Below are 16,141 nucleotides of genomic sequence, written 5' to 3'. Positions count from 1 at the left end.
AATTCCCAAAGAATATAACTCAACAGAATTCTCTCTCTCTCTCTCTCTCTCTCTCTCTCTCTCTCTCTCTCTCTCTCTCTCTTCCTGTAGAGAGTCCATATTTTCCATATTTGCATAGGTCTATAGGACTATATTTACATATAGTCCATATTTACAAGTCTTTTTTCACTTTTTCTTAATGATAAAATAGAAAGCACATGGAATAGGGACTGATTTATTTTCACTTAGTTACAAAGGACAAAGGTCACAAAATCCTACTTTCATTGGTTAGGTGGAGACTTATTTTGAAAAAAGGAAAAATGAAGAAAAAGTACAAAATTAACTTCCCAAATCCACGGAGGTCTGCCAAACCTGGCACAGTTCTTTTGTAGCAGAGATCACCTTGGGCTATGATGGATTCTCCATATAATTTCTCCTTCTGGAGTTTATTTATTATTCCCAGAATCTTTTTTATTATTCCCAGAGTCTTCAAGGGAACAAAATGACTAGGTAAAACCAGGTAATGTCAGAGTTTCGTCATCGAGGCAGGCGCTTATAAGTTGTTTTATCTCACCGTTATCTAATGCTTGGAGCTCTGGTTAGATTTCCCATGTCATTAGCTCCTGGTAGAGCTGCATTATCTAATCTACCTCTATCCACATGTAGTTTTTGAGCATTTGAAATGTGGCTGGTCCAAATTGAAACATGCTAAAAACATACAATATGCATCAATATCAATGAAGACTTAGTAAAAAAGTTTATGTTAATGGCATTAATGGTTTTGATATAATGCGCTAAATAAAATATATTATTAAAATTAGCACTACTCAGTTCTTTTGTAGCGACTAGAAAATTTGAGATTGCATATGAGGCTTGCATTACATTTCTGCTGGAGAGTGTTGCTTTAGAGACTTGCACATGTTGCTAACTCATTTCCTTAGTCTTTCCCAGACTACGGGTATAAGTCCCTGACATAGGAAACTGTCAAGAGGTAGCATATTGCATGTGAAAAACTACTGGTCATTTCCTTAGATGAGGCCTATATAAATGAGAGACAGTTATGCCATTCATGCAAATTTAGAACCCAGGTAGGGGAGCTGGCATGGTGATGGGTAGTCAGGGTGAGGCTGATTCATAGCTCGTTTAGCTTTACACAGTTGTTGGCTGCCTAAGAGCCCATATCTCCCCCTATCTCCTCTCACTCTAGACATTCCTTCCCAACTGTGACAGTACCTTGAATATGAAAAAAAAGTGAGCATTTTCTGTCCACCAATGTGTTTAGCAAGACAAAAGGGTAGAGTTTATTTAATTTCTGTAAAAATAAAATTCCTATGTTCCAGGAAGTAACAAAGAAATACCAGGAAGGGTGCTTGCTGCTCTACTGAGTTTACTTTTATTGAACAGGCAGTTGGACAGACAGCATTGTGATCAGGACTTTTCCTGAGCACAGACCAGATGGAGATGTCTCTGTACTCTCAGATCACAGAGTTGAGGAGGAAAAAGATGGAAAAGACTGAAAATCAGTGAGTCCGTTCCCAACAACTCTGTATTGTTCTCTATAGTAAATAAGGCAAGTTCTGAAGAATTCTTTGTATATACAGATGGTGAAGGTAGGCTATTCAGAATTGGGGTGTGGGTTTTTTTGTTGGCTTTCACCAATCCTCCCATCATTCATCCTAGAAGAGAAGATGGGTAGGTTAGATGCTGGAACTCAAGGATAGCACAGAAATATGAGCTGTACATTTACAGTTGCATCTTAATCCAAGAAGCCCATAGATTCCTGCATGCTGCCAAGAAATAGCAATTTTAAATCACTTTCACATTTTATCCAATTTGCTTCAATTAGTATTAATTAAACACCTCGTATGTGCTACCTATTAAGAAAGACATAAAAATGAACAAGGGTTAACTCTGCTGTTGATTACATGCAACCCTCATGGTAATAAAAAGAGGTAGGTATAATTAACACCATTTTGCAAATGAGGAAATGGAGCTTCAGAGATGCTTGTGACTTGCCAAAGATTCACATTAGGTCATGACTTGAATCCAAATTCCTGTAACACTAATGTTTTCTATTATAGTTTGTTTTAGGTTATTAGATTATCATCAGCTGTCTTGCCTGACTCATCCATGTATTCATATACTCCTGAAATCAACATTTAAAACATTAAATCAACATTGAAGAAATTTTTGAAAGGGGGCAAGAGCCTCAGGAAGTTTCTTTCCATGTGATTACACATCTTCATCGTGTACCATCTAGGGCATGAGCAACACTGGTATCCAAACTCAAACCTCCGTTTTAGTTCTTATATCAACTCCATGAGGTTTCCTTTGGATTGAAATTATTAGAAAGCTACAGTTTTATTGAATCCTTGAAAATATTTGTCATGAAATTGAGAATAGTCAGTCGTTCATATCACAAAATAGTATTGGTATTTTTCTTAATATACGAATTTCCTTCCAATATAGCAAACCTTTTAATTGAGATAATGTCTTCTCTAGAGCCCCTGGTTTTCAGAATCCCCTGACAACTAAGGAATGGTGCCAGAGCATGTGGAATAAAATTAGAAGATCTACATTTGGACCCAAGACATTGTACTTAAAAATTTTAATAAATGACAAAGTTTCCTCTAGGCTGATTTTCTGTAAAACAGGGAAGATGATGATGTCTTCCCTAACCAAAGGACTATTGTCAGGGTGCAAAAGGAAAATGCATGTAAAACCCTAAAGACCTATATACATGTAAGTAGTTACTGCATAATACTTATTTTATAATGGAATATGTACTTAGATAATAAGTGGAGTATGGGTTCCAGGATCCTCAACCTACATTTCCAGGAAACGTGTGACTACCCAGCCTTTTATTTATTGATTGATATTAATTCCACAATATCATGGGGGTACAAATGTTTTGGTTACATGGATTGCGTTTGTGCTGCCTGAGTCAAAGTTATAAGTGTACCCATCACCCACCCAGATAGTGTGCATTGTACCCATTAGGTGTGATTTCACCCATCCTCTCCACCACCTCCCACCTTCATGATTTCCACTGAGTTTCACTTCCATCTCCGTACATGAGTGCTGATTGGTTAGTTCCAATTTAATGGGGAGTACATGTGGTGTTTGTTTTTCAAGTTATAAGATACTTCACTTAGGAGGATGGCCTCCATTTCCACCCAGATTTTTTGCAAAAAGTATTAATTCGTTTTTTATGGCTGAGTAGTACTCCATGGTGTACATATGCCACATTTATTAATCCACTCATTAATTGATGGTCACTTGGTTTGATTCCACATCTTTGCAATTGTGAATTGTGCTGCTATAAACATTCTAGTGCAAGTGTCTTTTTGATAAAATGACTTTTTGTCCTTTGGGTAAGTACCCAGTAATGGGACTGCTAGATCAAATGGTAGGTCTGCTTTTAGTTCTCTGAGGAATCTCTATACTACTTTCCACAGAGGTTGAACTAGTTTGCAGTCCCACCAGCAGTGTTTGAGTGTGTCTTTCTCTCTGCATCCACACCAGCATCAATTATTTGGGACTTTTTTATAAAAGCCATTCTCACTGGGGTTAGGTGCTATCTTAGTAATTTCGGCTTGCATTTCTCTGATGATTAGTGACATGGAGAATTTTTTATCTGTTTATTGGCCATTAGTTTATCTTCTTTAGAAAAGCTTCTGTTTGTGTCTTTTGCCCACTTTTTAATGGGATTGTTTCAGGTTTTTTTCTTGCTGATTTGCTTGAGGATTTTGGGCTTGCTTAGAGAATCTTCCACTCAGGAATAGAAATCAAGTGTTAGGTTCCAACCACCAGTACATACATCCATAATAGCCAACAAAATAATGCTGGGCCGGCCATCAACTGTCTGTACATCTGATACCTAGGATCACACCACTGAATCAAACAGAGGGAACTGAAATTTTACCCATGTCCAGTATGGACATGGGTAAAATTTTTCTATAAAGATTTGTTCCACTAGATAACATCATAAATAATTCCTGTCATTATTAATACCTACTATGTAACTCTAGTGGAAAACAAACACCCAGACATGAAAGGAGATAATTTCCTTACAAAACCTTGTGTGCTGAACCCGGACAAGATTCTTCATGATTGGAAGAAATGCATTTTATCAGTATGACCCTATGAAGAGTGTCTCATAAAGTAGTTTTTCACAAGTAGCCTACACAGGATGGGAGTCACAGGGAAGTGTGGTCTAAGGTGTGGTCTATTGGATTTGCATAAAGTTATTTTGACCTCCTTGTCCCAAGATATATGTAAGTAGGTGTGTTTGTGAGGATGGGGAACAGTATAGTCTGTCAATAAAATGGGGAGTAAACCATGAAGAATTTACGTGTCATAAGATAGCAAACACAATATGGGGACTAGAATTAAAGTTTAAACTCCCTTTTTTATGGATTCTGGTAAAGATCTAGCACCTCTTGTATTATCCTGGATGAAGCTGGAGACCATCCTACTAAGTGAAGTATCACAAGAATGAGGAAACAAGCACCACATGTACTCACCATCAAATTGGTATTAACTGATCAACAATTATGTGCACATATAGTAGTAACAGTCATCATCGGGTGTTGGGCAGGTGTGAGGGGGGATGAAGGGAAGGGTATAGTCACACCTAATGGGTGCAGTGGGGGATGGACACACTTAAGCTCTTACTTGGGGGGGGGGGGCAAAAGTAATATATTTAACCTAAACATTTGTACCCCTGTAATATTCTGAAATAAAAAAAATTCAGAATAAATAAATGACTTTGTCAAGCCCACAAGAGAGTAGACTTCATCAAGCCCACTGGGACCTCAGCCTTCTCTACCCTGCCTTCTAGCTGAGAATGTAAAACCAGAAACACCCTAGCTTATCGTTCTCATTTTCCCAATTTCCCATATCAAGGATTATTGAGTAGTTTTTCTGAATATGGCCTCATGTAGTGTTATTTAACTAAGATCCCTGGCCAAATAGTTTCCAATTCCATATTGCCAAAGCTTTGTGTTGCAAGAGAATGGACTAAAGACAGTTGTGAATGATAAGTCATTTTATTAAATATAATCTATTAGAATATTGTTTTTTATAGAAATACTAAACATAATTTTATTAACATATAATGTATCAAAAATAATTTATTAATAAATAAGCATTGTGCCAGGGTCTTTTTTCTAAGTTCATACTTGAACTTTCTTTAAATTCATATTTTGCAGCATCTTAGGCATAATAAAAATGATAATACTAATAAAATATGACATTAAATTTCAGACACTGTGCCGGATGCTTAAAAGTCAGTGTTTCCTGAATATTTTCATAGTTCATTGGGTTCTTTGGTTTAAAATATTTATGTGATTTGCCAAAGGTCTCACAGTTGAATAACATCAAATACTGGAATTTGAACCCTTATTTATCTTATTATAAAATCTTTTCTCTTATTTTAAAATTCCTGTTTTTTCAAGTGTCACACCATCTTGCCTGAGGAAGAAACTACTCAAATACATTCACCAGGGAAAATGTCAAACTCAGTAATATATGTCGAAATGTCGAAACATCCTTGTAGAGTGTTTAATGAAATAAATCAACTTTAAACATTGGGAAAAAATGTAATGCAATGTAAAAGTGCAAACATATGGGTGCTACATAGAAACGATTTAAATCCAGAGTTGTCACTATCAAACTTCTTTTTATGTCTGATTTTTTTATTGTAGATCACAGAGAACAAAACCTACCCTGAAATAAGTAATGTTGCATTAGAGATTTTCCTCTTCAACAATCTATTAATGAGCCCAGTGAGTAAAGTGTTAACTGCCATATTATTATCCCCAAGTATTGCAATAACTAGTTAATCATCCTCAGAGTGAAAATGTGACCAATTTGGAGTCACCTGACCTCCTATCACTTCTCTGGCCAGAGAAATGTCCATGACCCAGTGCAAGAGAATAAAAGCAGGACCAACGGCTCCCAGCATGGAATCGCAGAGGCCAGTGTACTTACAGCTGTGGGCACACTGGCAGGTGTGGCTCCTGTGCTGCTGCTATCCTCACACCTCCCTCTACTACGGATGCGTGTGTTAGCTTGGCGTATCCTGAAACAACCAGAGGAAGCGTCAACAACTGGAAAACCCACAGTTATAAAGAGAAAAAAACAAGGACCAACATGAATGATCTTTGGGCATCAAAGCAGACTGAGATTAGAGGGAGGACCTGGGGCCTGTATTCAACCTTTTTCCAGCAAGTTTCACCCAGGTTCAGTCTCTCTCTTTTCTGCTTCAGATTTTTTCCAAGCCCCAGACCTATTTCATCACATTTAATTCACTGATATACTCTTAGAATTGTTGAATGTTGGAAATAAACTTGGACATCTGGTCCAAAAGTCATTACTTTATAGATAGAAAAATTAGATCCCAGAGAAAAGCTGGACTATACTGTGCATCTATAATGTGACTCGGGCAATATAAAATATAACAAGACACAATAATACAGTCTGAGTTTTATAGTTAGAAGGAATCTTAAAGAGTATGAATTGTAATGCCTCACACTTAAGACATACTATGAATCAAACATCTACTTGATTGCCTCTACTGATGGGAAACTCATTATCTATCAAGTCAGTACAATTTGTCTTGTACATTGCTTAACTTGAAATTGTTCCCCTATAACTTCCTCTAGAACAATAGAAACTAATATTGGTTCTTCTTGCCTGGTATAAACTGAATCTTCTCTTCTCTATAAACTATACTCCCTCCTTTAGCCAAATAAGCTATCCTGAGGCATGTTTTATTAATATTTTCATCATTTGAGTTTCTTACTCTAAAGTTCCCTTGAGTAGCAGATCACTTGTTATGGGTCTCTACAGTTAATGGAAATTTTAAAGAAAATTATATACAAAATTTAGGCCCTGACATTTACAATAAATAAAACTTGAAGAATTTTAGGGCTGGAGATAAGGTATATGTAGTAACTAAATTCCTGAATAGTTATATTCATTTCTTAAACAAGGATTTCTTAATTCTTGAAACTCTATAAAGTCTATGGATGAATTTCAAGTGGCCCGTGAGCCCATGAATATTGTATGTACAAATTCTTCATGTCACATTTTGTTTCTTTCTTTTCTGGAATGAAGTAACTTTCTTCATATTATTAAAGGAATCTTTGACCCCAAATACTTAAAGGACTATTCCTTGGATGCAACTGTAGTATAGAAACAAAAAAAGAAAACCATACTTAGAACCATTACAAATCAACAAAGTTAAAATCCTGTCTGACCTACTTCCTAGCTTTCTGACTTTAAACAAATTACCCGCACCCTCTGAGCCTCATGTTAACCTTCTGTGTAATGAAGATGGTACCACTCACAGAGGGTCGTAGGGATTCACTGAGTGAATGTGAAAGTGTCTTATCCACCATACCTCACCTACAGATGCAGGAACGTGGGAAGCACTCATACTCAGATTTTATGCTTCTAAGCATATGAAATGGGGAGCAGCTTATTCTTTCATGAGTTACTTCATTCAAAAGGAAATCAATGCAAATGTAAATATTTTCCCAGGATGAAAGATCAGGACATCAAGGAGTCCTGCCCTCATGCCCTGGGCCTTGCTTACAGTGTCCTAAGAAGGATGAAGTAGTGCATGGACTGCAACGTAGGTCTGGGGTAGGTGGGATGGAAAGACACAAGTTTGCTCTCATTGAAAGCTGGTCAAAGAGAAGCTGGGAGAAGTTGACAATATGTACAGAGGCAAGAAGAAATCATTACCCACATCAGATAGCATTTGAGCAGAAAAGCAACAAAAAAGCTAAAGCCAACAATAAAAATCTTAAAGTGAATCTTTTATGTTTAACCTAAAATAAAAATATTTCTATATTTGGCTGTTCTTCTCAATAACCTGAGAAGTTAGCTACTTAGAGAACTGTTTCCTTTTCTATAATGAGGGATAATATACCTAGAGACACAAGAATAAGTCTGAAAACAGACATCAGGTCTGGCATTTATCTTAGAGCGCTTTCTTTTGTAGGGTACCAATTTCCTCTTGTAGAGCACCACCTCCTTCAAGAGGAAGATGGGAAATCAGTGACAGTCTTGTAGTCATAGGACCTTTTAGATATTATCAGCTGGGCTGACTCTATATAGCAGTTGCTCTCAACTGTTTTTCTCTTATACACACAGTGTGGGTGATGTTCACTGCCCCATGAGTGTTACACTTTATACAGATTTTTTTTTTGAGACAGAATCTTGCTGTGTCACCACACGTACAGGGAGTGCAGTGTTGCCATCATAGCTCACAGCAACCTCTAACTCCTGGGCTCAAGTAATCTGCCTCAGCCTCCCGGGTAGCTGGGACTATGGGTATATGCCACAATGCCGGCTAATTTTTCTATGCTTAATAGAGACAGCGTCTTGCTCTTGCTCACAGTGCTCTCCTGACTCCTGAGCTCAAGCAGTTGTCCTGTGTCAGCCTCCCAGAGTGCTAGGATTACAGGCATAAGCCTCCATGCCTGGCCCTGTACAGATGTTCTGTAACTATCATAACCCCACCATGTTTTCTTTTCCCTTTTACTCAGTAAAGTATACGACAATGCATATAAGCAGTTTTGCTAAAGGAATAATCTTAAATCTTTTCTATTTTACATATAAGAAAGGTAATTCACAAATTTTGAATTTTTAACTTCTATGATTAATGAATTACCTGTGACACACCTCAAATCGTCACCAGTGCAACTACTAAGGACTGACATCATAGTCAAGAACTTCTCTACCGGAAGATGAGATGGTGCAGTTTGTTTACTTACAGGTTTTCATGGCAGAGCATGCAGGGATTGCTGTATGTCTGGCCATCATCACCACAGACAAGCTGTAAATCCTTGGGGCAAAGGTAGCCCATCCTGGGCAATACTCGGTAGTCTTTGCACATGTCAGAATCCTGAACAAGGAAAATATAAAGCAGACTTGCTTAGTGGCATTCAAGGGGAGGGATGGGCTTAAAAGAACCCCTTGGTTTCCTTAATCCAATTTGACTAAATGATTGTAAAGGAACTGGGATGTAAGTCATATGAAGTCATTTATCTCACGCACCGTATTAGGTGGATTTAACCTCCTGGTTTTGGCAATTTTTATTCAGAGAAAATTTGTAAACAAAGAAGCAAGGGAGAACAAAGCAATAAGAAAGCAAAATGCCTATATAATAAGGGGTTACAATAAACTGGGGTGTGCCTGTAGGAAGAAAACTAGGATGATAATCATGGTAGAAATAAAATAATAATAATAAAATGAAGCTATTGTTTATATGCAATGTAGGAAGGAAAGATTCATAGGTAAATACTAGTTAATTGTATGGATATTTGAGACCTAGCTATGCCACTAACTAGGGAAGTGATTTATCTAACTTTTTTGAGCCTTAATTTTCTCACTTGAAAATAATGAATGATAGTAGCTCTTACCTTATAGTATTGCTTTAGGATATTAAATTACATAATGCATGTAAATGCATGCTTAACACAGTGTCTGTCACATAACTCTCAGTAAATGTTAGTTGTCAGTATGTTTTCCATGGTAATAAAAAAATTCATGCAAAAGAAGAAACATATTTGCTTTTTATAGTCTTTTAGAAGAATAAGTTCAATAACGAATGATGATGATGATAATAATAATGACAACTTCATAAATCAGGATAATAGGGCAAAAAGTAGGACTCAAATATAAAGAACAGATTTGAAAGAAAATAAGCTAATGGTAGACATACACCCAATGGTACCAGTAATTACATTAAATTTTAATGAGTAAGTGCTCTCGTTACAAGACAGATCATCAGACTGGAAAAACAGAATCAACTATATGTTTATAAGAAATATACTTTTAATATAAGGAAACAGGCAGGTGGAAAGTAAAAGGATGAGTTCTAAATAACTCATTCTCAAAACAATCATAAGATTTAAAAATGTTTTGAACTAAATAAAAATATAACCCATCAAATTCCTACAGCCAAAGCAGTGATTTGAGAGAAAGTTGTAAGTTTAATTACATGCATTAATAAAGAAGAAATTCTAAAATTGATGATCTAAACTTCCATCTCAAAAAGCTAGCAAACAATGAGCAAATTAAACCCATAGAAAAAAAGAAATAATAAGGAGGGGAAATTGAAACAAAAAAATAGCAAAGTCAAAAGCTAACTGCTTGAAAAGGTTAAGAATCTGATAAGCTGTTAGCATAATTGACTAAAAAGGCGATAAAAAACATATTACCAATATACAGATAAAAGGCAACATTATATGAACTATAGATATTAAAAGGATAGTGTAGAAATTATAAATAAGTATATGCCAATAAATTTGACAACATAGATGAAATTAATAAATTCCTTGAAAATCACTTCCTGAAACAGATACAAAGAAGAAATAGAAAATTTAATACTTATATATGTTAATATTTATTTCAGAGGGGTCAAGTAGGATTTATGTACTTGTTCTTTTGTTTTGATAAATATTTCAAAATCTAAAGTGCTTTAGATTGTGGTGAGTTCCATATTGATAAAAATATTCTGGGAGAATATAAACAAGCAACCTCTAGGAATCGTTGGCTGAACCAGGTATACTGATTGTATTTTTCAGGTAACTGCTGCTACGATGTTAAAAAAAAAAAAAAGTACCAGGATAAAACATTATCATAAAGAGGCAGACAGAGACAACAAAGACAGAATGCTTCTCTTTTTTTTTTACGTAGTACATCACCTCAGCAAATTCTGTTGACTCCACTTTCAAAATAGACTCTATATCTAACCATTTCTCAAGAGCTCCAGCTCTACAGCCATGGTATAAACCAGCATCATCTCTTCCGTGAATTACTGCAATAGCTAACTACCTGTCCAGTTTCTTTCCTTGTCTCCCCTCAGTGTACCTTCAATACAGTAGGCAGAATTATTCTTTCAAAACATAAATCAAATTGTATCACTCTTCTCAAAACCTTCACTGAGAACAATAGCCAACACCCTTAAAATTGTCTACAAAATCCTTTATAACATGACCTCCCATCACCTTCCTGACTTCCTGCTCTGCAGCTTCCTCTGAGGTTGCTCTGTTCCAACTACACTGCACTCTGCTCTTGTGTTTCCTTCCTGGAACGTGCTCTCCTCACATACACCTGCAGAATCAGCCCCCTCAGGACTTGGTGCAAACATCACTTTTTGAGAGTTCTTCCCTCTACATGCTACTTAAAAAAGTGTATCCCCTCCTCATCTCAGCATTTATTATACCAGTTTTCTGCTTTATCTCCTCCTTGGCATTATGTTTTATTCATTCATGTTATCTGTGGTCTCTTGTTATTCCGGTATAACATAAGCTCCATGAGTGCAGAGAGTTCTGTCTTTTGTTCATGGCTATTGATCCAGCACATGTAAACAATGCCTGGAAGAATAGTAGGTGTCCAATAATATTTGTAGAATGACAAATGGACTGTTAGCTTGATGAAAAAATTCATAATGAACGTGACTGTCTTCTCCAAAAGAAATCTCAGCTCCAAACCAGATTGTGGATTAGGAAGGACCATGAGGGAGCTTCTGATCTGCTGGTGATATCTTATTTCTTGACTTTGGTGCTGGTATCACAGGTGTGATCGCTTTGTGGTATTTCATTTAGCTATAAACTTAAGGATATGTGCACTTCTTCTCTGTGACTATTATACTTTAGTAAAATCTTTTTTACAAAGAACAAATTTTGTGACTGGTCCTTCTCCATGCTTAGGGGTTCCTGATGTGGAGACCAATTTACTAGAAATATGTAATTCATGCATATTTATTCCACATGTTCAAGTCATCTATTATCAGTTGAGTTGGGTAAAGAATTATATAAATTTCACATTTGATACCTTTCTTCCTTCCTGCGTTATCAGCCTAGGTGCTAAAATTTCTCTTGACAGGCCCTATCTGAGATTCTTCTACTTCATCAACCTACTTTCATGCTTTCATATCCCATTTTATCTTTTCTACTTCTCACCTCGTCAAGGCTCTAAAAATGAAATCCTGTTATGGCAATGTACACTAAGACATGCATTACTGGTGACCACCAACCTGTATCTTAAATAAGAAGTTTTACCCACTGTGAATCGCCGATTGGTGGAAATTCACAAGTGTGAGTGTGCTCGGCATAGCAATTCCGGCTACCGGGAAAGGATTTGGCTGGGAGAGGACAGTGAGAAGAAGCTGGGTGACGGGCCTTTTTGAAATTGCAGAATCGAGGCACCTGACTACATATTTGACCACATGTGAGATTAGGAACACTTATTACACACCCATGTACTAAACTGAAGCATGGCTGGTACCCTCAAGGAGCACAGAAGAATTCACTAAAGAGAAATCCCAGAACTGTTACCCAGCATGAATAGCATTTAGTTCTCAAAGGACTTAATGGCTGCACTGAACCAGCCCACCCTCAACCCCTCTATAGAAGTGGTGTTTATGGAGGGCAAATGGTAACATGTCTAAAAAGTCAAGTGAATTAAGTTAATAAGTAGTTGTTCAGAAATAGTCATCCTTACCAGAGAAGAATTGGAGGAATCTGGATCCTCTTCCTTTTCAGAAGCTCTAAAGTGGGATGGCTTTTCTTGAAGTTTTGCCCTTTCCAAAGCTTCTACTTGACTAGAAAAGAAAACAAAAAAACAGTTTAAAATGATATTCACAGGGACCAACTCCTGTAACTTCCAGTGGGAAGTTAAGCAATCCTCATAAAAGATGACAGAACCATAGAACATACAAGCAGAGTGACCAGGATGATATATTAAGAAAAGTACATAATTAGGAGCTAACTTAGAGCTCTTATCACTTAACAGATGTGTGACTTTAGACAAGTGGGTTAAAATCCTTAAGTTTCGGTTTTCTAGGACATAAAAAGAGAGTAGTATCAGAAATTCCTACTTGAAAGAACATTTACTATGAAAGCTAAGTAAATTTGATTATTGTGTTCACAGTGTTTTTCATAACCATCATCATCACCATCTATTATGTCCATTGGTCCCGAATCTGGTTGTTCATAAAAATAATCTATAAACCCTTTCTAAAAAATAAATTCCATAGCCTTAGAGATGCTGATTTAATATAATTTTGTGTTGTAAAAATCTGTATTTTATTTTAAAAAGACATCTCAATTGAGTCTGATCTAGTTGTGAAAGAAAGATCTCGAAGAATTTCTTATAACTATGATGATGAAAGTTAAAAAAAAATTTTTAATGACACAGCTAGTAAGTTTCATGGTTAGAACTTACATCTGGATTTCCTGCCTCTAAGTGCAGTTGTTCTTTCTACTATACCAGGTGTTCTCAACTTAAGGGTCTTGATGCTAAAGACTTATCTTAAGGGTGCCATAGGATTTACAAGCACACATACTTGCTCAATCAGCAGTTTCTAGAAATTCAGTTCCCCTGCTAGCTGAAGGGCAGCTGAATCCTCTTACTCACAAGATAGCTCTGCACTTGTGGCACTGGTTTCTATAGAACTTTCCATCAGCACCACGCACTGGGTCATTCTCTCGAGTACAGATGAGTTCATTGTTCCTCACATACTTCCGAAAATTACTGCACTCGTCCTAGAAAATGAGAAAGGGGAAGTGAACACGGTTTTTCCCTGTTTTGCTAGGTGATTTTCTCAAACTCGGTTTTAGGATATACTATCTTGGCCCTGGGCTCAGACTCACTGCACTAATCCTTGCAAGAGAGGCCAAGGGATGCTCAGAACGTGTAAACTTTGCATCCTCTGCTTCATTCCGAGCCTCTCTGCACTGGTCCGGAAAGTGTAGGGAAACATAAAACAACGTTTGATGGATTTCCTCATCTCCCTCTTCCTTTCATTCATCCTTCCTTTCCCACATTTTCCACATAAGGTGTTCTTGACCAAAGAGGACAATCTCAAAGGAATCTAACTTTACAAATGCGATTATTACTGTTAAAGAACTGAATGAAGATGCCTTCCATTGTAGGCTTGACAAACAAATAGCATGCACACTATTGATTCGTTGATGCTTAGAAAGTCATATGGAGAAAACAGAAAAAAGACATCAAGGGGGGAAGCTAAAGGGCAGGCTTGAGATTAGTTTTTATTACCTGAACTATTGCAATCAATGTCAATAAAGCTTCCTGAAGCTTCATTTGACATTTAAAGTGTCAGAATTAAGCATGCAGTTGAGGTGGTCAGAAATTTTATCCCCTATTTTTGTAACTCATATTTTTCCCAAAGAGGAAAGACTAAAGCAATAATGGGCACATACTCTAGGAGGATTCCCTACCAAATCAAGGAAAGCATCAAACTCCAAAGCTAGAAGAAAAAAAAAAAATCTTATTATGACCCAAAGTGACAATATTGGCAAAATCAATTTTCTTTGAAGTAAATATTAGTGTCTTTATTATCCAAAAACTAGAGAAGCATGCAAGATTCTACAGGTGAAAAGTAAAATATTTATTTTGGTATTCTTTAAAAAGTAACCTTCGCATCATTTGAGGGCTTGGCGTTTGATTTTTCTTCATCGTTCTTTTTTCTTTCATTAGCTTCTCGCTCACTGCAGAATAAAAAAACAAATAGAGTAGTGTTGCTAGGGTTGTTACTGAATGTCTTTAACCAACTATTTCTCCAATTATAAACATTTTCAAGTCTAACAGTATTTCTCAAACCTAAAAAAGTAAAAAAAATGCTTTTTTTTAAATAATCAGTTCTGATTGTTACAATTTTCATAATAATATATTTGTGGCGATGCAGTCAATGGTTATAGATTCGGTTACTGTACTCTTATCCAGAATGATATGATCCCAAAAGGTTATTTTTTTTGCCCTTAATATATGTATAGCTCTCATCTAGAGAGTTGCTTCATTTCTCATTTTTACTTTTCTAACTAGATTATAACTAAACTCTCAGCTTTTATTGTTCTTTACATAGTTATAGTGCTTTGAAGTTTATAAACATTTTTAAAAATGAGATCTCCAGAATCCCCACAAAAACTATATTGTATAATTATTTTTCCCTTTATATTAAAATATAGAAGGAGCTGAGGCTCTGCAAAGTGAACTGGCCTGACCCAAGTTACTTAGCTGATAAGCTTCCTCTTTAAAAGTCAGTGATTTTGTTGCCACACAATAACTGTCTTCCTACCCCAGATGCTCAAGTTATGATTATGCCTCTTATCATCAAAATAAAAAATTCTTATGAAAGTATTTGGAAACTAACCACCCTCTTGAAAAGCGAGGAGCTATTATATCTTTAATATGTGATGCAAAGTGCCTTAGGTTCTAAAAGAAACAGAAGTTATTTTCTGGCAGACAGGCACAATTATCAAACCCATTGATGAACCTCTGTACTTACAAGATGCTCTGACACATAGCACACTTGTTGGGGTGCATCTTGCCATTTGGACCTCGGACAGGGTTATTTTCTCTGGTGCAGACAAGCTTCCCCTCTATCTGCCTGCTCCGGAATTCCTGGCACTGGTCCTGCCGATAGGAGTGAAAGAAGATGTTGCTACATATATAGTCTGATCTTTAAAACCTGAGAACATGATTGGTTGATTAGATATGAAGTCATAATACTTTAAAGAAAAAAAACAGAAAAAAATGAAAATTTAGAGATGGAATATGTGTTAAAAAGGCACTTTATTCAGTCTCTGCTTAAGAAGTTTGCATCCTCTCAAACGATTGTCTTGCTCCAGTGGGAATTGCATACTGCTTAAAGCAGCCCATTCCATATATATATATAGTTTTCTATGAAACTGAGTCCCAAACCTATCTCCTTGCAACTCTACTCATTAATCCACACATAAAAAGTCTTAATTCAAAACTCCTGGAAGGAGCTAAGAGACACCCTTCTGGTAACACATACAAACATGTAAATTTTCAGCTTTGTTCCTCAACAACAATTACAATTAAAAAAAAATTTTTTTATGATGCCCAGCACTTTGCTGTTTGTGCTAATGGATTTCCTTTAGTGCTTATAAAAATCCTATAAAATAAATGCTTATTATCTCCATTTTACTGTAAGAAAAATAAGTCTCAGAGATATTAAGTAAAGTCAATGTTAGATTTGTGATCAGAAATCTGCTAACAACGAAGCTATACCATTTTACTCGTTTGTTTTAACATACCAGGGAATAAAACTCCTACCCATTCATAAGAAATGGAGATGCCTTTTTGTTCATTG

General features: G+C 36.3%; 1 protein-coding gene across 1 annotated transcript in view; it reads right to left on the bottom strand.

Moving 5' to 3' along the window:
• Nucleotides 1-1,296: 1,296 nt before the first annotated feature.
• Nucleotides 1,297-16,141, bottom strand: part of SPINK5 (serine peptidase inhibitor Kazal type 5) — a 65,541-nt gene continuing 50,696 nt past the window's right edge. Inside the window, exons 27-33 of the mRNA XM_075996192.1 lie at nucleotides 15,311-15,438; nucleotides 14,441-14,513; nucleotides 13,420-13,547; nucleotides 12,505-12,604; nucleotides 8,769-8,899; nucleotides 5,974-6,064; nucleotides 1,297-1,655 (exon numbers count right to left, since the gene is read on the bottom strand). Of these exons, the coding sequence (XP_075852307.1) occupies nucleotides 1,647-1,655; nucleotides 5,974-6,064; nucleotides 8,769-8,899; nucleotides 12,505-12,604; nucleotides 13,420-13,547; nucleotides 14,441-14,513; nucleotides 15,311-15,438 (660 nt within the window). The 3' untranslated portion in view covers nucleotides 1,297-1,646. The remainder of the gene's footprint in view (nucleotides 1,656-5,973; nucleotides 6,065-8,768; nucleotides 8,900-12,504; nucleotides 12,605-13,419; nucleotides 13,548-14,440; nucleotides 14,514-15,310; nucleotides 15,439-16,141) is intronic.

Source organism: Microcebus murinus, chromosome 21, assembly GCF_040939455.1.
Source record: "Microcebus murinus isolate Inina chromosome 21, M.murinus_Inina_mat1.0, whole genome shotgun sequence".
NCBI lineage: Eukaryota > Metazoa > Chordata > Mammalia > Primates > Cheirogaleidae > Microcebus > Microcebus murinus.
Note: the sequence above shows the minus strand (reverse complement) of the source record. Positions and strands in the feature narration are given on the sequence as shown.